At 34.7% G+C, this 24,828-nt stretch overlaps 1 protein-coding gene across 6 annotated transcripts in view; it reads left to right on the top strand.

Moving 5' to 3' along the window:
- The first annotated feature begins 3,113 nt into the window (after nucleotides 1-3,113).
- Nucleotides 3,114-24,828, top strand: part of LOC18103253 (uncharacterized) — a 90,513-nt gene continuing 68,798 nt past the window's right edge. Inside the window, exons 1-4 of one of the 6 annotated variants that reach the window (XR_008056758.1) lie at nucleotides 3,114-3,461; nucleotides 3,547-3,596; nucleotides 4,121-4,335; nucleotides 4,416-4,614. Coding sequence is in view for 5 of the 6 variants with exons in the window: in XM_024581034.2 (XP_024436802.2) it covers nucleotides 3,116-3,461; nucleotides 3,547-3,596; nucleotides 4,144-4,335; nucleotides 4,416-4,580 (753 nt within the window). In the remaining variant the exon portion in view is untranslated. Of the gene's footprint in view, nucleotides 3,462-3,546; nucleotides 3,597-4,038; nucleotides 4,101-4,120; nucleotides 4,336-4,415; nucleotides 4,615-24,828 lie in introns of those variants that run through there. The other 5 variants (XM_052445160.1, XM_024581034.2, XM_052445161.1 and 2 more) reach the window with 5 other exon arrangements.

Here is a 24,828-nt window from a genome sequence, read left to right as displayed (position 1 = left end):
CTTGTCTTTTGTGAATTAACTCTCTTGTTTCCATCCACTTCAAAATCCACAAGTTCTGCAAATTCATCCTTAATACACATTCTGTCAGGGATTAAAAACATATATAAAAAATGCAAAGTTAACATAGCATGAGTTGTGCAAGTAGTGCTAGTGACTAGCTCGACGCAAAAAATAACAATGCCCATAAGCCATAATGAAACTATGGAAAATCAATGATGGGCATGTTAGTTAATAAGAAGAATGCATGTTTCTTACAATCCATGTGAACAACAGGCCGCAATATATAAACAATTGGCCTAATATTACTGAAAAAAATAAAAATAACTTCATTTACATTATTATTGTTATGGAAATAATCATTTAATATTACTTTTTTTTTTGTTAAACATAAATGTAAAATAGTTTCTATGGAGAGAATCCTTAGTTCATAATCACCAATACACATTGTACATGTAGCGTTTTGATTAATTAAAACTTGGCAAACTCTCACACTAGAATTCCAGTGCTTTTTACTAATTAAGTAATTAACACATTGTGTTAGTTTTAATAATGTTATTAATTTCTCCTTTTCTTTTCTTTTCTTGAAACTAAAAAACTGAAATTGAAATATACAAAGAGTCTAAATTAGTCAAAAGAAAACTCACATCAAGCAAGCAATCATCATCAGTGACATAAGTACTCCATATGTCCAAGCGAGTGATTGTTCCTTCAAGTGAGCTTGGGAAATAATGATTGTGCATCAAAAGTATCATTAAGTCTCTTATTTTACATATGTATTTATTGTTTTTATTTGGGTTTTTTATAATAATTGATGTGTTTTTTAGTAATGAAGTTTCTTTTAATGTTTCGATAGGTTTTTGGAGCTTAAATGAATTATTTCAGAAAATTCAACGTCGGAATTCGGAACAAAGAATTGAAGAGAAATTTAGTTGAAGATTGAAGAAAATCTTGGTTCAAATAAGTGCTCCAAATTTGCCCCAAAAATCAATTCTATTCCAATTCTAGAAAAGAATATAATATGATCTATTTCAAGCCCAAACTTGCCTTATGTTGTGTGCAAACTTCAACCATCAAACACTCAAGGTTTTAATGTCAATCTTAGCCCAAATAATAGATACATTTGTATCCTTATTTGATGCTCAAATCAGCCTCCAAATCAGCCCAAGCACAATCTATGATCTTACATGTCCACACAACAAATAACATTTGATTTATTTTGGATAATTCATTGATCCAAGAGGGCAAGCACATGGATGGAAAGCTGGAGGGGACATTGTCACATTATTTTGGGTCAAAAAGAAGAAAGAGACAGCTCACAAAGGAGGAAGAAAAACGTGCACCAAAGTGTTCTCCAAGCTGGCCTGATTTGATTTTCCAGAACACCTTTCGGTGTTTTGCCCATAACTTTTGACTCAGATGTCCAAATGAGCTGTTCTTTAATGATCTGGAAAGATAACAGAATGGTCTATAAATATGTCTCTAATAGCCATATTCAAAAGAGGCTTCTAAGAGGGTCGAATTGCTGTCCAAAGTTAGAGTCAGATTTGTGTCCGAATATTTACTGAAATTGTGTTGTGTTCTTCTTTGTAGATTTCGGTTCTTTAGCTTGTAAAACTTATTATTTCAGTGTGATTCAAGTTATTTCATGTTTATTGAAGTGTCCTCATATATAATCATGGTTGGCTAATCTCCTTCTTGGATCCAAATCAAGGATGATGGTGATTGAGGTGAGTTCTTTAAGATATGAATGAATCTTAATGTTTATCTTCTTATTTTCTTCATGAATGTTTTATTATTGCAAAGAAATTTTAGAAATCATTTAGGTAATGTTATAATCTTGAATTTTTATGCACAAACCTTAGTTTTGGTATAGAGATTGCTTGATTAAATGTCTTACTTAATATGAAAGTACTTGTTCATTCTTAAGCAATAATCAATCTTCATCTTTTTAAACTTCATTGTAATATATTCCGATCTAATATCACCATCGTTGATATTAGGTTGAGTTATCTTATATATGTTGAAGGAATCACCAATACATCACCATTAAAATTGATTTGGACCAAGACTTACTTTTTCTTGTCATTTAAAATCTATTTACACTTTTTCATCTTTGAAAACAAATCCATCAATCATTTTCAACCAAGTTATTGTTAATTTAATTTCTCTTGAGTTTTTTTTGTTACCTAGCTTAATTTCCAGATCTAGCTCTCTGTGGATATGACCTCGATCTTACCGAGTTAATTGCTACATCGCACACTCGTACACTTGCGAGTTAAAACAAGCCGAACATAAAAAGCGGTCAAACAAATAACAAGCGTGTGAGAGTGAGAGAGGAGAGCAGGATTTAGATAGATATTTAGATAGAAATAACAAGCACAAAATCAGGCTACCATGGAACATCAGACTAATGTTAGTATATAGTTTCAACTTTCATCTATTTCTGTATCTTCAAATGATTGTATATTTAATGGATAAACAAATGAAACTGTCATGTTTTCTCTTATTATTTTAGATAGACAAAGATAGTGCGTGCGTTTCACATAGAATTGTGTGAGAATATACCCATAAACCCTATCCTCGCCTCTAAATAATACTAATATCTTTGCAAATCCGATGGAAATTTTTTTAATTGTAATTGTTCATATATATTTATTAAATACATAAAATGAATTTTCTTTTTTCTTCTTTTAGTGTGAATAATTAAAAAATATTATCAAAATCATTTGTCTTCATTTAAATATTTTTATTTTTTTAACACAATTTTATTACAAATGAATTACGCACTTTATGGATGTACAGAACCTCTAGTTTAGAGTTCATTAAAGTGTTTTTTTTTTTTTTTTTTACCATTGCTGGCTTATCTTCCAAAATCAGATTATTTGGACAATTATGGAACGACTTCGTTTCGCTTCACTAGAATACAAGTATCAAAGAAAAACAACGCTGAAGGGTCCGAACGGTGACGTTTTTTAACTATCTTCATCTGAATTCCATTCCGCTGTATCTTGTATTGTGTGGTTGGCGCCAGACCGGCCATAATATGTTGACGTGGCACAATCTCTGTCTCTCCGTGGTTGATTAATAAAATATAAAAAATATAAAAAAAAGAAAAATGAAATGCCCAGCCTGCCCTGCTAAAGCTGCAGTTTGCAGTGGATCGTGGGGTGCCATGGAAGCAACAGCAATTTCTTCTTCTTTAAAGCTGTTAATAACATTTCCTGCAAACAAGAAAGCTCTAATTACTACTAGGAAGAAGAGAGATACAATCCAATTCTCCGATCAGTTTCCAAATTCAAAATCAAGTACCGGACACTATCCTTCTCCTACTGGGATTACAATTAATGGAAGAAGATTAAAAACCAGGTTCAAGATCTCAGCCATCAATGACTATGGTATTTCGGCTGCAGCAGATATAGCCCAAGTGGAGGTCACCTGGCAAATTATTGTTGGAGCTATAGGTAAGAGTATTACTGTTAATAATAAAGGGCTCCATGCGTTATAATTTGTGTGTCTAAGCAAAATTACAAATTAATTAATATGCAGCTGGTGTAACACCCTTCGTTGTAGCTGGGATTGAGTTCAGCAAAAGAATAGTAAGTACTACTGCATCATATCTCAACCTTACTTTTCTACTACTCCTTCATTGTTGAAGATTACTGCTTCCTTTATGTTTTTTCAAGTTTTTTTCATGAATTTTCTACACAATACATTATTCCTAACGGTTGCCAACATTTAATAGGATTTCAAATTCTGAAAAACAACAAGGAGAAAGAACATACATGCATTTCAAGAATATCATTCCAAAAAAAATCAATTGCTGTTATTAATCAATTTATATTTCACAAACAAGTGTTATTTATCAATTTAATTGATTATTGTGGATGAATTGTGATGCTCAACATTCCGTGTCTATTCAATACAAGGGTCCTTGTAATATATTTTAATTGGTGATGTAATTTTTTAAAATAAATATTTGATTTTCACATACAAACTGAAGGAATTTTTAACCTTACGGTTTACATACATGGCAAATAGCACAACGAAGGTGTCAAGTATGTGGGGGATCTGGACTTGTTTTAAGGGACAAGGACTATTTTATTGTTTTATTTTTTTTTAGTTTAACGTTGGTGTCCGGGCCAGCTTGCGCGCACCTCGACTAATCTCATGGGCCTTGAAGTTAACGATCATGTAAGCCTTCAGTGGCCATCATATGAGCAACCACAGGGCTCGAACCTGAGACCACAAAGCGAGCAAACCTCTTGGTCCCAAGCTCTTACCACTGGACCACCATCTAGATGGTTGACAAGGACTATTTTCGTTGCCCAGGATGTGGTAAGACCTTTTTTCTTTTTTCTTTTTTATTTTTTATTCACACAACTGACTAATAAAATATGTTTCTCAACATTTGGCAGGAGGGTTTCTACCGTGGCAGACATGGAAAAGATTCTTCTCTGGTTAGTGTGTGTGTGTATTTCGGTATTCATATGTATTTTCTTATTTATATACACGAGGAGAGGTGTACTTTTACATATGTGATACTTTTAGTCGAAGATTGTTTTGATTATTTTTTAGTTTAAGTCAATCAGAGTTTGACGGAGTAATTTTATGGAATGCCGGGATAATGAAGTATATTAATGGGAAATGAAAGATTAAAGGGGTAAAAAGTCTTGAGATTGATTTTTGTTTTTTCTTAAAAAAAACCTCAGCGTTTACTTCTTTTTTAACAAATAATCATTGGACCTCGTGAACATATATTATATATTATTTATTTTATTATTGTTTTAGAATTTTAATTTAAAATAAATTAGATATCATTATTGATGTGAATCTCGTGATCACACAACTCACAACGAAGATGATAACTTCTCTAAAAAAAGCTAAACAATCAGATTTGATTGAACTTTCACCAAAAGTTAACCTGTAACTAAGAACTAAAGGTATTGGATGATTCGAATGAAGCCACAAGATCATGTTATACCTTGATAAGTCGAATTAACTTTTTGTTCGGGCAAAGAAGAAGAAGTTTGCTCAAGTAAAACTAAATTTTATTAATATCTAAAGGTTGCTCAAATTTACAGCAAAACAAAACATAATATGGTTCTAAAATAAAAACTTTAATGGTCCAATATTAGATTGCAAACCAATAGACCTTAACTAAAACTCAGCTAAGTACAAGTCTAATGTCTAAACAAGCCTAAACATTGATTTTGAGCCAAAACAAAACCAACAGATTTAAAATCCCTAAAAATAAAATATAATTATCTCAAATATTAATTAAAATAATAAATAAATCTAAAAAATATTCAAATTAATACAAAGTTATCAAAACAACCCCAAAATCATATGTATTGGATTCCCTATAGCCGAATCTGAAACTTGTAGAAGAAAGAGCGTCTCTTTGTGCCATCCATTAATTCCTCTTTCTTTCCTTGAAAGATGTTATCTTAAAATGCTAAAGTTTCTTCTCTTATTTAGCTAAAAGTATGCTCTAAAAAATAAAAATAAAAGTGGTTGAAATATCTCTTTTAAATAGCCTCCATAATCTCCATTTTGAATAAGAAAATCATATAAAGTAAGGGAAAAAAAACAACAAAATATTCTCAATCCTCTTTGCCACCACGTACATTCCATAATAGATATGGAATCCTTGAAAATTATGGATAATAGATGTCAAAAATATCTCATTGTTTGACATAAAATCCTTATAGAATTGGTAAACCAATAGCTATCACACATGAGCATTAAGGAATCCTTGTATTCATTGAAATATATAATACACAAGGAAACAATGTTTCTCTAATTTTCACATATTCCTTACAAATTTCAATCATGACTTAAAAACATGTCTTTATCTCTTGTTTAGATAAATTAGCAAGGCTACCATATATTTTTGAAAAGATACGGTTGTCTATTTTCCAACTCAATTGGAATCTTAGCATAACTTTTTCTGTAACTCTAGATATAGTCCAAAAAGTAGATGAAGGTCTAGATAAATATATTTGAAAAAATTCATCTAGTAAATTCAACCCTCTAAAATAACCCCTTACCTAACTCCAATTGACCTAAAATCTTAACCTAATGTAGAAAATCATGTCTAGAATTTGTTTATAAATATTTCAACCTGATCTAACAGTCAAGTTGAAAGTTATGCTCAATGGTGTAAAACTAGATAATAGAAAATTTTACACCAAAACTTGAATATGACATTTCTTGGATTGTATCATTCCCTCTATCTTTAAGATGATTCATCATCGAATTTCCAATAGGTATAATGGATAATTCTTTAGCTTTTTGTTGAATCCTTTAGAGTTCTTTTCTTGCCTGCATATGCCTCCAACAACATTGTATGAATGTTGTAGCCGATGATAATTTCAAATAAGCACGTCTTGTCATCCACTTACATACATATTTTTTAATGATAATCATTTCTGCTCTTTTTTGTTTTTTTATCATTTTGATGCTGAACTAAATCTCTCCATTTTTCATGTTCTTTATTTGTTTCTTTATAAAACTTTGCAATTTGTTCAGCCTCTCTATCTGCGAACACCATCATAGAAGCATTATAATCATAAATATTTGAAACTCTTAACCTTAGTTTCTCTTTCTTAATCATATTGAATTCTCTCTAATCAACCCTATGTCAAAGTCCACCATTTTCATTATCAAGTCCCTCCAATCTTTTCCATCCTATTATGCATATCACCCATCACCAAACTGAACTCTATCAACTATTGAGCGGCAAATCATAACTAAAAAGCAATGTTAATGGTGCCATATTGATTAACTTTGACATCCTCAAATCCAAAAAAAAAAACTAGTTAGTGGTAAAGAAAATATGTTTCCTCGCTCACTCCCTTACGTATTTACACTCCTCTTGTGTTTCACTCAAGGCCTTCAATTACATGTATTTTTAATGCCGAAAAATCTGTATTGATGGTGTTTGCAAAGATAATGTCAAGATTAAAGACATGACAATAATAGTTTAAGATAAGAAAAATATTGATTTGGGTCCAAATTGCAACTTAACCTTCTGAATTAGATCTAACTGAAAGCAAATAGAGATGTTGTTGGCATAGTAACTAACCTAAAATAACTGAATACCAATTTTCAATGGTACCAACCCAAAATTATAAGGTCTTTCAATTGATGAATGTAACAAACCCTTTTAGACCTCAATCTAAACCCTAAACCAAATGACCTGAAATTTGATATTTAGTGTGATTTCACCCCAAATAACCAGAATATCAATTTGATTTAATTCCGATGTGTTTTTGATATGCGGACGCGAAACAAACGCGAATCAACCCCCTTTTTGGGTAAAGTAAGTGTATTAATAAACCAGAAAGGAACAAAACAACACCATAGGGCAAGGCCCACAAAGCTCGGATAGGCGACCAAAACCTACCTAACCTAAAACAAAAAAAATACATGAAATAAAAGGGGCGTACACTAGAGAAAGGCTAAGAGCACATGCCTTTAAAACCTAAACAAGAAATAAATCAACTAGAAATATCATCAGAAAAACCCCATAAAATAGAAAGCCTTCTATTAGTATTCGAGGAGATTATGTTACAAAAAGGATTAACTTTAGATATAGTACTCTTAATGATATCACTATAAACAACTGAAATATTATGAGGAGCGTCACCATAGAGCCGGGCATTCCTCTCTCTCCAAACGTAGTATATTGCAGTAGCTAACATCAATCTGGTTATCAAAGATTTAAGAGAGCTACCTCTACCCAGAAGAGAAAGCCATGCAACGATACTGACCTAAGATCGACGTCTGAAAGGAATGAGGCATTTAGAGAAAATATCATACTATTTGCGATAAGAGAAAGGACAATAAAAAAAATAAATGATCAACATCTTCACTACCACCCCCATATAAGAGGCACCTGTTAACCTGAATCATACCAGTGTTAGACCAATAATAGTCCAAGCTTTCTTAAAAAAAACCCGCATTGAACCCGTCTGGAATGGGAGCCTTATTATCTTTAAGAGAGAAAAGAATCTTCTGAATTTCCTCATCACTAATTGGATTATCAAGAGTCATGATTTATCGCCGATGGAAGGCCTCACTACTAAGAGAATAATCAATGGAAGAATATGACCAAACCCCCCTAAAAAAAAGAAAAAAAAAGATTCTCAAAGTAGTCATTTACCTTCTTTGCCTCTATAATACAAATGTCATTATCATCATGAATAATAATGATTTTACTTTTGCATAGATGATTTTTGACCGAGTTGAAGAAGACCTGATACGAACCTCGTGATCACGTGGTCACGCAACCCACAATCAAGATTGAGATCTGATCCCGGAAAGCCGAAATAGGTCTGATGTGTGACAGAATGGAAACCTGCCCCAAGGCACCAACACTATTGGATTGAGTAGACTGACGCCACAAAGCCAGTTAATCTTCGATAAGTCAGATTCAGTTCGTTCAAGAACTGAAGAATGCAAGAATCACTCTCACACGTTAAAACTGAAAAATTCAGAAGTAATTATCATCAAAGCCCATAATATGAAATCCATGTTCTGTCATGAGAAGAAGAGAAGGAAGTAAAATATTATAGAACTGATTCAAGGCTTATTTATAGCTGTTTTAAATGCTTAGTCTTAAATGCTGTTTTCCACTCATCACCTCTTTCATTCTAATTTGATGGTACCCACTTTTTAAGTCGATTTTAGAGAAAATACTTTACCATTATGTTGTTGATGGCTCGGCAATCAACACACATCCTCCATGTTCCATCCTTCTTAGGCACAAGTAGCACGTGTATAGCACACGGGCTCATCCTCGCGTATGGAAGATGTTCTCCCTTTGTTGATTAATTTCATCTTCCTTTACCTGAACCTGAAGTGTTCGTCTTATAACCAAGGACTCCCCAACCGGTAATGCTAACTCATCCTCATCACTATCCTCCAATGGTGGCATGCCTTCACAATCAGCTCTGTCACTTTCAGATTCCATATCACCATTATCTCTAATCATCATGATTCTCTTGTTTGGACACTCTGAAGCATAATGTCCATGTCCTTGACACCTAAAACATTTAACATCACGGGTACATTTAGGTTGAGTTTCAGATTTACCTTTGGCATCAGTAGGAACATCAACTTTAGCCTTTGGTGGTTCAGTTCTAGAAGGAACAAAGGATCTTAGTCGGACAGTACCCTCTCTCTTTAGATTCGGCTTCCAAGATGATGAAGAGCCCGAATTACACACTGGCCGAACATGTCCCTTCCGAAGTTGTCTCTCCACCTTCGTAGCCATGTGAACCATGTCCTCTAGCTCCACATAGTGCTGTAGCTCAACCATATTGCAATGTCCTGATTCAACCCATTAAGAAATCTAGCCATGGTGGCTTCTCTATCCTCAACAACATTGGCCCGAATCATTGCTATTATCTCCATCTCTTTATGATATTCATCTACTGTCTTATAACCTTGATTCAGACCTTGGAGCTTCAGATATAAGTCTCTGTAATAGTGGTTTGGCACAAATCGTCTCCTCACTAAGACTTTCATCTCCCCCCAAGTCTGAATGGGTCGCTCCCCATTCCTCCTCCTACTGATTACAATTTGATCCCACCAAATCAATGCATACTCCGTAAACTCAATTATCACCAATTTCACCTTCTTTTGTTCAGAATAGTTATGGCAATCAAAAATCCAATCTACCTTTTTCTCCCACTCCAAATAAACCTCGGGATCGTTTTTACCTTGAAAGTTAGGAATTTTCAGTTTAATGGTGTCCAAGTCCCCATCCATATCTTCATAAGTGCCCATGCCACGGAAATTCACATTCCTCCTAGCCCTGTTCGGTCCAGACCTGATTCCTTGGCCAGCAGATGCAAAATCATAGTCATCTTCACCCGCATCTGCGTTTTCGTAAACAAACTCTTCAAAATCAGATCTGACATTCTGTACGGCCATACGGACCGTATTTCCTCGGCGATCAGCCCCACTATTCTGTTGCTTTATTGAATTCACCTCATCTTTCAGATCCTTGTATGTTCTAGACAATAGCTTAAGTTGCTGGCCTATGGCTCGCAATTGAAAAGCTACGTCAGCGTTTTATGTAGCTGATTCGTCGTTGTTTTCAGACATTCTTTAAATCTGCAAAATTTGGTTAGCAGCACAAAATATATCCTCACACCTCTCGTGTATCACACAAAAAAATCAAGGCTTTTCACTCTAATAAACTCACTACGCCTTTTACCTCACAACTTGCTTTCTTTTGGTTATTTAGGAACTGAAATCAACAAATCAGAGTCAGTAGCCTTATAATTTTCAGACTCAAGAATCAATAAATATAATGAAAACAAAGCAAAACAAAACTACGATTATGATTTTGCGAGTAGCAATGCAAATTCGTACGAATTGTGGACGAAACGAAGACACGAAATAAAACAGAAGCGAATATTAGCGAAAACAGTTACTTGACTCCTAGATAACCCAAATATAATAGAAACAAAAAGATTTGGACAAAACTAAACAGTACGAATCACGTTTTGAAACTTGACGCAAATCTAACCTGTTACGCAATTGTTACGTAACAGAATTGAAACCCAGACCAAACGATCTCGAAATGACCTCAAATTCAATATTTAGTATTACAATACAATATTTAGTATTACAATACTCAGTATTTCCATTCTGAGTTCTGAATTAGCACATTCACCTTCGCGTTCTTGGCCATACCTGAATCATAGATGAATCTTTCCCCGTAAGAATCCGCGAGTGGGCTGTGAGGATGCCAATTATCAAACCATAGAGAGGTTGTCATTCCATCTCCTATGATGTACTTCATCTTCGGCCATGCTAAGGATCTTAGCTTTAGAATCTTTCCCCAAGCCCAAGAGCAATTCTGTGGCGTCTTGATTGTCCAGAAATTCCTACCTCGTAACAGATTGGATCTGATCCAAGTAGACCATATTGAGCCATCTGAGTCATTGCACAGGTTCCAAATGTGTTTCAACAAAGCAATCTTGTTCCATTCTGTTATGCTTTTTATTCCTAGCCCCCCCTCTTTGTTTCAACCTCACAAAGAGTAGTGTTTCTGCGGTAGAATTGAGCCTCAAATTCAAACTTCAAGCAAACAATATCGGAATAAGCCCAAATTTGACATATGATGTGATCTCACCCCTAATAGACTTAATATGAAGTTTCAATTGATTCCAAGGTGGTTTACTTATGGTTTACCAAGAGTTGTGTTTCTGCGGTAAAAATTGAATGATCCTTCAAATTTCAACTAATCCCTATCTCTCTTTCTTTTTAATATACTGATATGATTAGAGACAGTAAGAAGATAAAATATAACCTTTTTTTTTTGACGACGCAGACACGAAGAACAAGAAGATGGACGCAAACACTGAAAAACTTAAAGTAGCACTAAAAAAACGAAAATAACAGAAGGATATGACCTTGTTTCGGAGCCTAGCTCTGATACCAACTGATGCGAACCTCTTGATCACGTGGTCACGCAACCCACAATCAAGATTGAGATCTGATCCCGGAAAGCCGAAATAGGTCTGATAGGAGTGTGACACAATGGAAACCTGCCCCAAGGCACCAACACTATTGGATTGAGTAAAATGACGCCACGAAGCCAGTTAATCTTCGATAAGTCAGATTCAGTTCGTTCAAGAACTGAAGAACACAAGAATCACTCTCACACATTAAAATTAAAAAATTCAGAAGTAATTATCATCAAAGCCCATAATATTAAATCCATGTTCTGTCACCTATGTTGTTTCCAAGTTGTAGAAGGATTCTTTTGTTTCCTTTGCTGTCCTCACCTCATGGCCCAAATAAGGTTGTGTTGGACCCCTCTTGCACATGGATAAGATGTACTGGGGTCTCCTCTTGATACTCTAATGGACCTTTCAATTCTGACTTGGTTGAAACATTCAAAACCAATGCATTCAATGCCTCTTTCAATGCCTTTGTCTTGGACCGAGTCATTGGACCATTTGGAACATGTAATGGGTCCTTGCTGGTGTTTCTGGGCTGGTCCACATCAAGACCTTTGAATTCTTATCCCCTAAATTTAACCATTGAACTCGGGATTTCAACCCATGGAAGCTCTCTTTGGTTTGAGCAAATCTCACATACTCCTTAACCTATATAGACTCATCTTTATGAAAATCCAAATGAAAAGGAATCTCTTACATCAAACATTGAACATCTTCCATGACTTTTCTTGCCATCAAAACCCTCTCCAATCAAACATTGAACATCTTCCATGACTTTTCTCTCCATCAAAACACCTTGGCTTCAACTTTTTACACAAGATAAACATCGATGTACCAGTTACTTCCTCCTTCTAAGTCTCGCCAATAGTCTGTTGAAATTAAGGATAGTTAGCCCAAAAATCAAAATACTTGAAAGAAACTTTCCTTTTAGACATGTCCGCAAGCATAACAAACATCAAAGAATGATCAAAGATACCAAAAGGAAGAAAATAAGTTTCAAAACCCGTGAACTCACACTTCTACTTCACATTAACAAGCCCTCAATCCAATTTCTTCAAAATAGGATTATCACATTGCCGATTAGTCCAAGTAAACACAAAACTAGTGAATCTAATATCCTTCAAACACGATTGAGTGAGACAATTATTAAGGTTATTCTACCACGACGACCACAATATAGTACCATCTCTCTTCTCATCTATAGAATGAATAACATTAAAGTCACCTATAAAAATCCAAGGGGTGGACTCCCAACTATCAGTACGACTTACAATATCAGTTTATAAAGCCTCTCTTTTAGATGGACTATTATCTTCATATACGATTGAGGCATTGAAGTAAGTATTGGTATCCAATACAATAACACAAACATGAATAATCTCACCCAAACAACCCACCATATCCACCTTAACCACATCAGCATCCCAACATACCCAAATTTGCCCATGACATTAGTAATCACAATTTTTAAGAAGGAATAAAGAAGAAGACTAGAAACACTTTTTTTTTCTTTCTCTAACTTGAGTCTGAATTAAACCTAAGAGAGCCATTCTTTCCTTTTGGACAAGATAATGTAATTTTGAATGCTTTAAGGGATCATTCAAACCTCTAACATTCCAACAACCGATATACATAGAAAATAAAGAGAGGAAAACAAACAGCAGCACAATGATTACCTTGACTTGCCCCCTCGCAAGGAACCAGATCTCTTTTTATTTTTGGAAAAACCTATCGAATCCTTTTTCTTTCTCTCAAAAAAGTCTTTAACCTTACTTGCTAGCTGATTAACATTTTCCTTGCTGGCCAAATTTAAAGGAGATTGATGAGGGGGACTCACCAAAAATGAAAACATGGACTCTTGATTAGTACAATCCTCATAAGCATCACCTTCCCTAACTTCAATATTCATCTCATCCTTACTCCCATTTAACTTATTTGTAGTCAAAGGAATCTGGATAGATTTTTCATTAGTGGTCTCACATACGGTAGTTTCAACGGTACTTATAGCCAAAACAACACAAGTACTTCCTTGATTCTTCGGTTTGCCTACTCGAGGGCTATTCATAACAATAAGATTTAAACACACCAGATGTAGACTGACCATTCTCACCATTCTTAGAGCCTTTATTCATTTTATCAACTTTCTGCCATTGAAACAAATTTTAATTGTGATATGAAGAGATAGTTCTAACAGCATCATTTTTCCTCTTAATATCTTCCACCATTGAAATTTTATCAACTTTATTTTAGGGCATATTGTTCTGGTGTGTCCAAAGATGTTGTTGTAACTACTACATTTAGAAGGAAGCCATTTATAATTAGTTGAAATGTTTATGAGAGTTCTATTTGGACAGTGTAAGTCATAGTCCTTAACCAGCATCTCCGAGGCATTTATCTCAACACAGACTCTTGCATAATTCAGCCTTTTATGTGATAGGGTATTAAGGTCAGAATAAAAAGGAACCCTAATAGCACTAGCCACACAACTTAACCCCTTAATAGTCTAATACTCCAAAGAAACATTATATAGCTTAACCCAAACCGAAACTCTAGCCAAATCATCTTTAGAAAATTATATGTTTGGTTGCCAACGTTTTAGCACCAAATTTTTATTTTCCATAAGCCATGGAGCTCGATCTAAAACAACATATGATCAACCGAGTCAAAATTAAAGAGGAAGAAGCCATTATCTGATAATAAAACTTCTGATAACCCAAATGAGCCCCAAATTTTGTTTGCAATAGAGTTAATTATTGGAAATGGTAGTTTCTAACCTATAAAATGACCACCTAGAGTGGATTGCCAAAGTTCACAACCTTCTTCAAACACATCCTGAGGAGGAGCTATTTTCACTCGATGCCATCTTTCACTTCAAAAACTTTAGCACCTTTAACGGTATCTAAAATGTTTAGTTTGGGACTAGTGTATTACCGAGAGCTTCAAGCTACACTTAGGCCATATTGGACATTTGTGTCTAGTGGAGGAAGAGGTGGAATGGGTTTTGCAAGCAAAGGAGGTAGCCTATTAAGAGATGGTAAAAGTAGATATGTTAGTATGCATGTCTTTTTTTTTTTTTGGTAAGTTGACGTATGTATTAAAAGAAGAAGATACAAACATTATAAGGGGCATACCCCAGATTTACAATGATAACAGAAACATAAAACAACAGATGGCTACAGGCTAGCCACCGACCGTAAAACTGAAACCTCACTAGATTCGTTAGGGAAACCAATACAATCAGCTAACTAACAGATTAAGAATCTATGGTATTCACCCTCCAAGCTCGTTGGATCCTTGTGTTTTCATTTGTTGGTACGACATTCCTCATCAAATCAAGCTTATCACGAATGATACATTCGATTTGATTAAGGACCAAATTCGGAGTTCTAGACATTCCAGCAAAGATCCTTGCATTCCGTTCTTGCCATACATGATACACTGTAGCTGCAAAACTCAGTTTACGAGAAAAATTGACGAAACTCTTGCCATGCCAAGAGACAGTGGCCCATCGAATCCATTCATCCCAGCCTTTTGTCAATCTTGGAATGTCGCATCTGTCACAAACATCCCACCAGATCGCTTTAGTATAGGAGCATTCAAAGAACAAGTGGTTGTGATCCTCATTGTTGCGGAGACAGAGTGAGCATCTATTGGGACCATGTATACCAAACCGATGAAGTTTATCTTGAGTTGTGAGTTTCTGTTGGACGGCCATCCATAGAAGAAATGAATGTCTTGGAACAGCATTCTTGAACCACACAATGTCATGCCATTCAACCATCTGACGATGACGTCTTAGATGTTCCCAAGCTACTTTGACCGAGAATCTGTGATTTGGCGAGTCCAACCAAACTATCTCATCCTTTTGCCCCATCTTAGGATTAGAATTGGAAGGAATAGCTTCTATAATGGGGTGCCAGCCAATAGCTTGGGTGGTAGGCGTTTTCCATTCTGAGTTCTGAATTAGCACATTCACCTTCGCGTTCTTGGCCATACCTGAATCATAGATGAATCTTTCCTCGTAAGAATCCGCGAGTGGGCTGTGAGGATGCCAATTATCAAACCATAGAGAGGTTGTCATTCCATCTCCTATGATGTACTTCATCTTCGGCCATGCTAAGGATCTGAGCTTTAGAATCTTTCCCCAAGCCCAAGAGCTGTCTTTTTCAAACCATAGAACATTTTTCTTAATTTGGTTAACTGACTTTGTTGCTTTTCATTTATGTTACTTAAAATGGTAAAAGTAGATATGTTAGAATGCATATCAGGTTGTGATACGATTCAGGCAAGGTCAAATTCGGATTTTGACGTAAAAAGTGCACCTATCTAGTTTTATGGCAATAGTCATAATTCTCAATCCGACCGTTAGATCAAGCTGAAATTTTTCATGGAGTCTCCTGACATGTTGTCCTACCTTGGTTTAAAATTTCAGGTCAATCGGAGTTCAGGAAGGTATCGAAACACGGGTCAACAGAGGCTGTACGAATTTTGTTATTTACTTCCTTTTGACTTGTGGACTTCCTATTTGGCTAGGATTCTTTTCCTAAAAGGATGTGGTAGTTTATTTTGGGAATCTCCTAATTCTCCAAAGATCTTTAATGGGCTGCAACATAGTTTCCATGTATGGCAAGGATTCATAAATGTTCAGAATACTTTTCTTACAAGGATTCCTTATTCATCCTAGCTACAAAAAGAAAAGAAGACTTCAGAATAAATTCTACCTTCAGATCAGATTTCCTAGTCTATTTGGGACTTTTTAATGGTGACAAATCTGATTCTAGCATATTTAGGATGGTAATTTTCGGATTTTTATTATTTTTATTATTTTCTTCTTAGTCTTTGGGTTATTATTACTTATTTGGGTCAGTTGTAAGTGGGCTTAATATAAGTCCACCTAAGGGGGGTCCATTAGGGTTTATTTAAGTCTAGAGTTAGTATAAATAAAGGCAAAACTAGACATGTAAGTTAGACAATTCAGATTTATAAAACTTCTTGTTTGCCACACTTTGTGTGTGTGTGTGTGTGTGTTGGTGAGATAATCTCCCTTCCATGGTTCTCTAAAGAATTGAAAAACGGCTTATTGAAGAACAATTGTCTTCGTGGCGTCATCCGTATACTTCTTGTTCGCGAATCAATATTCATTGGGTGGGGGTCTCCGTTTCTAATAGTGCTGGTGCTTAGGTACAAGTTATCTTTGTGTCACACTCCTATCAAACCTGATTTACTTGGCTTTCCAGGAATTGGTGTCTTTGCGTGGGGGTTGCGTAACCATGTGATCACCCTTAAGAAGTCCCAAATAAACTAGGAAATCTGATGTGAAGGTAGAATTAATTCTGAAGTCTTTTTTCCTTGTTGTAGCTAGGATGAATAAGGAATCTTTATAAAAAAATGATTTTGAAACATTTATGAATCCTTACCACACTTGGAAACTATATTGTAGCCAGCTAAAGATCCTTGTAGAGCTAGGAGATTCCCAAAACAAGTTGTCATATCCTTGTAGGAAAAGGATCCTTGCCAAATAGGAAGTCTACAAGTCAAAAGGAAGTAAATAACAAAATTCGTACAGCCTGTGTTGACCCATATTGCAATGCCTTCTCAAAATCTGATTAACCTAAAATTTTAACCTAATGTAGGAAAACATGTCTGGAGACTTCATGAAAACTTTTAGCACGATCAAACGGTCGGATTGAGAATGATGGATAGTTGCACATTTTACATCAAAATCCGAATTTGACCTTGCTTGGATCGTATCATTCCCTCTCTCTTCAAGATGATTTGTCCTCGAATCACCAACAAGTTGAATGGAAAATTCCTTAGCCTCCTTTTGAAGCCTTTGGAGTTTTTTTTTGCCAACAATCATCGTCAATAACTTTGGATCAAAGTAGCAGCCGTTCTATTTCGTATATCATCATTGCATCATTGTTTCTCCTCTTTTTTATGAAGCTTACTGGGCATTGATTGCTGCCGTTAACACATCAAGTTCTTGCTTCATCTCCCCTAGAATACGGGATAGACTCTTGGATTTTTTTTAGAACACTAATCTCTTTATTTCTCTCCTTTTGATACCACCTCTCCTTTTGAATCCTCCTTTTCTTTTGCCATAACACCTCATAAAAATACATGAAATCCCTTTAGTTTCTAGGCTACCGAAAACCTTTCCGATGGCCTATGGTCTCATCCTTAAAACCACCATCACCAATATCATCAACATCCTCCTCAAAATCCTCATAATCAGCCCCCCTTGGCCTTTGGGCCCCACTGCCATTGTTTGATTTCGGTTCAGCTCCAACCTTTCTCACGTCTTGGGTACATGTTCCAGCCATATTACCATGTTTGCCCACCTTCTCAAGTCTGTCACACACGTTCCTCATCACGAAATTCATTCTTTCCATCATCTTCATCATGGCTTGGATTTGGAATTTAAGTTCTACATCGGGAGGGGGTGGTGTGTTGTTTTTGATCTGACATGATAGTACCTGCAAAAATTGGTTAGTGATAAAAAAATCCTCACATCGCTTGTGTTTTGCTCAAACACTCTTAATATCCTTACATGCTCACACCTCTCGTCTCACCTTCTTGCAGTTCTTGCGGAACTAAAACCAACACCAAATAGAACCAACTTAGCAGTGCAATCCAAATATGTAAATATGACTCAAGAAGCAATAAAAACCAGAAAACAAGCAAAACAAAACTGCGATGATAGTCTCGCGAGTAGCAAACGAATCTATCCAAAGTATGAACTAAACTGAAGACTCGAATAAAAACAGAAACAAAATATGCAAAACGATGAAACAACACCCAAATATGTTGGATATGTTGAAAACAACAGAAAGAAAGCGAATTTCAAAAGTTGACACAAAACAAACTCGTTTACGACAAGTTAAGTCCGAATTTGGAACCTAAAGTAAATGTTGTCCAATTGAGCTAAAATTTCAGATATAGTGCGATATCAAAAGTTTCGGCAAATCTAATTCTTAAAGAGGAAAGTATTATTTAATGTTTTTCCTAGCTTAAGAAGGAAAGTAATTAAATCAGCAACAAAGAGAGAAATTTGTTTTCTTATTTGTCTAAGTTAAACAAGGAAATCCAAGCCAATCAAGGACCTAAAGGGGGCGGCAACATACAGTTTTCAAATCAGATTTCTCCTAGTTTATATGGGACTTCTATAGGGCAACAAATCTGATCCTATCATATTTAGGATATTAAATTCGAATTTATTATTGTTATTATTATTTTCTTCTTAGTTTAGGGTTTTATTTATATTATTATTTGAATGTTCACGTATAGGTATAGGAGCTGTGTTAATGCAGGATACGAGGCCCATTGTGTATTTCAGCGAAAAACTTAATGGGACAGGCTTGAATTACCCTACATATGACAAGGAGCTCTATGCCTTGGTAAGAACTTTAGAGACGTGGCTGCATTACCAGTGGCCCAAGAAGTTTGTGATACATCCAGATCATGAATCATTGAATCACTTGAAAGGGTAGGTAAGTTGAGTAGGAGACATGCTAAAAGGGTTGAATTTATTGAAATCTTTCCGTAAGTGATCAAGTATAAGCAAGGAAAAGAAAACAATATGGTTAATGCACTTTCGTGCAAGTATGCTCTTATATCCCTTTTCCTGTACCTAAAGAACCATGGGTAGACATTTTTTTGGACTTCATCTTAGGTTTACCTAGGTCAAAACGGGGTAGGGATTCAATTTTTGTAGTTGTGCATAGGTTTTCAAAGATGACACACTTTATTCCATGTCATAAAACTAATGATGCAGCTAACATTGTTGATTTTTTCTTTAGGGAGATAATATGGCTTCACAGGGTCTCTAAAAGCATTGTTTCTGATAGAGATGTTAAGTTCCTTACCTATTTTTGAAAGGTGTTATGGGGCAAATTGGATACTAAACTGTTGTTTTCAACTACTTGTCACCTTCAAGTAGATGGACAAAACGAAGTAGTTAATAGGATCTTAACACAACTTCTGCATGCTGTCATTCAAAAGAACTTAAAGAAATGGGAAAATTGTTTGCCATTTATAGAGTTTGTATATAATCGCAGTGTGCATTCTACTACTGAATTTTCACCATTTTAAATTGTGTATGGATTTGATTCATTTACCTATTGATGAAAGGGTTAGTTTGGATAGTAATTGTAAAGCACATGTGGTGAAGACACTCAATGAAAGTGTGTATGCGACCAAAGCTAATAAGAGGCACAAACATGTTGTCTTTCAGCCCGGTGATTGGGTTAGGGTGCATACGTGCAAGGAGAGATTTCTAACCCATAAAAAATCAAACCTACAACCATGAGGAGATGGGCCATTTCAGATCCTTGGGAGGATTAATGACAATGCTTGTAAAGCTGATTTGTCATGTGAGTATAGTGTTACTACTACCTTTAATGTTTCTGATCTTACTCTGTTTGATATAGGTGATGATTCGAGGTCGAATCCTTTTGAAGAGAGAGGGGATGATAAATACCCAACACCAAGCGTAATCATGCCAACGACCCATTGGAGGTGCCAATTGAACCAATTATAAAAGCTAGGGCAAAAAAGCTTAAAGAAGCATGGAATGGGCTTGTACAAAATATTTGGAGCAAGATGAACCTAGAGGAGCTTAGGACATCCAAGGAGCATGAAAGACAACCTCTAATTCATCTCATTCAAGTCCAAGAAGAGCCCAATTCATGTGGAACAAGGGGCTGATGTGTCCGGCCCCGTACCAGCCTTGTTAGGCTTGCTTTTCCTAATGATACAAGGATAAAAAGTCAGCAATTTATTTTCCTAAAGAGGAAAGGATTATTTAATGTTTTTCCTAGCCTAAGAAGGAAAGTAATTAAATCAGCAACAAAAGGGGAAATTTTTTTTCTTATTTGTCCAAGTTAAACAACAAAATCCAAGCTAATCAAAGACCTAAAGGGGACGACAACACAAATTTTCCAAATCAGATTTCTCCTAGCTTAAATGGGACTTCTATAGGGAAACAAATATGATCCTATCATATTTAGGATATTAAATTCGAATTTATTATTATTGTTATTTTCTTCTTAGTTTAGGGTTTTATTTATATTATTTGGGTTTAATTATAAGTGGGCCTCATATAAGTCCATATAAGGGCTTTACTAGGGTTTGTTTCAATCTAGAATCAGTATAAATAAAGACATAACCAGACATGTAAGGGTTACACAATTTTAAGATCAATAAACTTCTTTTGCCGCACTTGTTGTGTGTTAGTGGGATAATCTCTATTTTTTTGGTTCTCTAAAGAAACAGAAAACGACTTCTCGAATAACAACTGGTTTCGTGGCGTCATCCTTATACTTCTCATTCGCGAATCAATATTCGTTGGGTGGGGGTTTTCCTTTCCAATAGCGTTGGTGCCTAGGTACAAGTTATCTTCGTGTCACACTCTTATCAAACGTGATTTACTTGGCTTTCTGGAAATTGATGTCTTTGCATGTAGGTTGCTTGACCACGTGTTTAAGAGGTTCGTATCAAATACTAACTTCAACAATTCTGACAGAAACGAAGAATAAAAAAATTGATGCAAAAACATATAGATAACGACAAGAAGAAAATTATAACCTGATTACAGAGCCTAGCTATGATTCCAAATTATATGAACCTCATGATCACGTGATCATGCAACCCATAACAAAGATAACATAATTTTCCTAAAAAAGCCGAACAATCAAGTTTGATTGAACCTTGACCGAGAATTTGCTCAAGCAAAACTGAATTTCATTAGTTTCTAAAGGCTGCCCAAATTTATTGCAAAACAAAATATAATATAGTCCTAAGATAATAGCCCTAATGGTCCCATATTGGGTTGCAAACCAATGGGCCTTAACTAAAACTCAGTTAAGCACAAGTCTAATGCCTAAATATTGATTTTGGGGAAAGAAAAACCAACATAAATAAAAGATGCATCTCATTACATGGATCCCTTGTAGCTAAATCTGAAAGTTGTAGAAGAAATAGTCTCTTTGTGTCGTCCATTAATCCCTTTTCCCTTTTTTAGCTGAAAGCATACCTTAAAAAATAGGAAGGAAAATGGCTGAAATATGTCCTTTAAAATAGCCTCCCATAATATCCGTTTTAAATTAAAAATCTTGAAGAAAAAGAACAATAAAAGAATCTCAAGCCTCCTTACCACCATATATATTCCATAATGGATATGGAATCCTTGCAAACTATGAATAATAGTTGCTGCTATAAATTTCTTTTGTTTGACATAGAATCATTGTAGAATAAGTAACTCAATTGCTGCCATACATGCTTATAAGAGCATTAAGGAATCCTTGTATTTATTGGAATCTATAATACACAATGAAACAATGTTTCTTCAATTTTTACTTGTTAAATAATATCCATATATTGTTTAAGGATAATTTTATAAATTTAATCAATCAAACCCGTACTTGATTATTTTAGGACTAGAATTATAATCTCTTAATTAAATACATTATAGTGCTTAATTTCTAAAATTATTTTCAATCAAGTTACACTTGATTAATTATCCTAGTTTAATTGCTGACTAATGATTTAAGTGTGTGACCCATTATATTGGCCCGAATATAAATTATAATTCTAATTAAATAAAATTAATTAGATTCACCAACTTAATTTATTATCAATTCAATAATTGATTAATTCATATTCGAAGATTAGATGCATTATTTAACAATATGTCATGATCCCCTAATGATACGATCCGGGCAATGAAAAAACAATCAGATTCGAATTCTGACGCAAAATGCACAATTGTCCAGTTTTACAGCAACAATCATAATTCTCAATCCAACTGTTGAATCAAGATGAAATTTTACATGGAGTCTCCTAACATGTTTTCCTACCTTGGGTTAAAATTTCATGTCAATCTGAGTTTGGAAAGGCATTGCAATACTGGTCAAGAGAGGCTGTATGAATTTTATTATTTACTTGTGAACTTCCTATTTGGCTAGGTTTCTTTTCCTACAAGGATGTGACAGCTGGTTTTGGGAATTTTCTAGTCTTGTAAGGATATTTAATGGGCAACAACATAGTTTTCATATGTGGTATGGACTCCATATTAATGCGGAATCCTTATGGTGTATGGAAACAATTATTCTATCCTTATTATAGTAGGAACTATCATTAAATAAGTTTCCAAGACAAACAAACCTACTGGGGGCAATAAGAAAGACAAGGGCACTTGTCATCATTGTGGTAACGAAAGACATTGGAGGAGGAATTGCAAGTAATACCTTGCAACTGAGAAGGCAAACAAGCTTAATGAAGCTTTTACTTCAAGTATGTTTATAATTGAAAACTATCTTACTACTTTGCACTGTAGTTCTTGGGTATTGAATATCGAAAGTGGTTTTCACATTTGCAATTGCATGCAAGAACTAAAAATAAAATAAAAAATTAGTTGAAGGCAAAGTGGACCTACGACTCAGTAATGAAGCAAGAGTTGTTGCATTAGTTGTAGGAACTAGTTATTTTATTTTGCCTAATGGGCTGGTACTAGAACTTTATAATTGTTATTTTTTCCAGTATTTTAAAACATTGTTTCCATTTTATTTAGTATTAAAAGGATTTAGATTTATTTTTTAGGATAAATGTTCTTTTATAATAATGATGTTTTTATGGATCCGGTAATTATATGAATGATTTGTCTATACCTGAATTTAAAATGCTCAGGTTTAATATAAACTGCAATAAAATTTAATTGCAAATTGAAATAAGTATTAAGAAACTTCGATTACAATGAAGTGGTTAATATTTGACCAAATATTCCTAGAATTATCTAAAAGAGAATGAAATTCTCTACACCTCTTAGAACACTACATCTAGATGAAATACATTCTCAAGGCTAAAAACATTGGATGTTTAGCTTGAACCTTAAGAAACACAAAATCTTTATAAATTTGATAGGATATGTCATGCATCAATGAGATAAAGACCCTCTTATGAAAGTTGTAAATGACACTTATAATTGATGAGCCAACCATTTACTTGGGAGTAATATATGATATTTATTCCAAGAAATAACTTGAAGCTAAAGACTTCATGTACTAACCAAGTTTGAAACTTGGTTGATCATAAAAACCAATGGATCTAAGTGGGTTTCTAAGAGAAAACATGAAAGGCAATGTACAAATGTACAATGCAAGCTTTAAGGAGTAGAAATATCCAATTTTGATGGTATAATCAACATATTTAATTTCATAAAAAATATGGATAAACCTTGTTTTTACAAAAGGTTAGTGGGAGTGATGTCATTTTTCTATTATTATATGTAGATGACATATTATTGTTATGAAACGACATATCTCTACTTTAATCAGTAAAGTTTTGGCTATCCAAAAATTTCTCCATAAAATAATTGAAAGAAGAAACCTATATATTGGATAAAAGATCTATAAAGATAGATCTAAAAGGTTGCTTAGATTATCCTAATCCATGCATATAGACTAGATGTTAAAATAGCTTAGCATGAAAGAATCTAAGATTGGATTCTTGTCTATTTTGCATGGAACACAACCCTTCAAAGACGTGTTTTAAGACATAAATTGGAAGACATATGATGGAAATGGTATCCTATACTTGTCTATAGGATCCATCAATGGAGAAGATAAATAGAAGTTCAAAAAATTTTAAATTAAGATTCTCTCAATGAAATGGTGGGAAAATAGTGAATACTAGTCAATATCTATTTTACTTTAAATGGTAAAGCTCTGAGCTAGAAGAGTTCCAAACAAGAGAGCATAACTGATTCTACAATTGAAGACGTTTGAGGAAAGAAAAAGGTTTGGATAAAAAAAAGTTCATCAATGAACTAGGTAGGTTCCTAGTATTGTTGATCCAGTAGCCCTTTATTGTGATAATAATGGAGCCAATCTAACCAAAACTGATTAAAACAAGATAGACCCGAAACAAAGACAACACAAAGAAAAATTAACTCAGAAGGTAAAAACAAAAATTCAATAAATGAAAGGATATAACCAGATTAATGGAGCCAAGCTCTAATACCAAATGATGTGAACCTCTTGATCACACGATCAAGCAACCCACATGCAAAGACACCAAATTCCCAGAAAGTCAAGTAAATCAGGTTTCATAAGAGTGTGACACAAAGATAACTTGTACCTAGGCACCAACACTATTTGATGCGAACCTCGTGATCACGTGGTCACGCAACCTACAATTCGAAAGTTATCCATTAAAACAAGTTATCCATTATCTATTTGATGCGAATCTCGTGATCAAGTTATCCATTAAAACAAGCCGAAAGAGGTCTGATAGGAGTGTGACACAATGGAAACCTGCCCCAAGGCACCAACACTATTGGATTGAGTAG

This window comes from Populus trichocarpa, chromosome 11 (genome assembly GCF_000002775.5).
Source record: "Populus trichocarpa isolate Nisqually-1 chromosome 11, P.trichocarpa_v4.1, whole genome shotgun sequence".
In the NCBI taxonomy this organism is placed as follows: domain Eukaryota; kingdom Viridiplantae; phylum Streptophyta; class Magnoliopsida; order Malpighiales; family Salicaceae; genus Populus; species Populus trichocarpa.
Note: the sequence above shows the minus strand (reverse complement) of the source record. Positions and strands in the feature narration are given on the sequence as shown.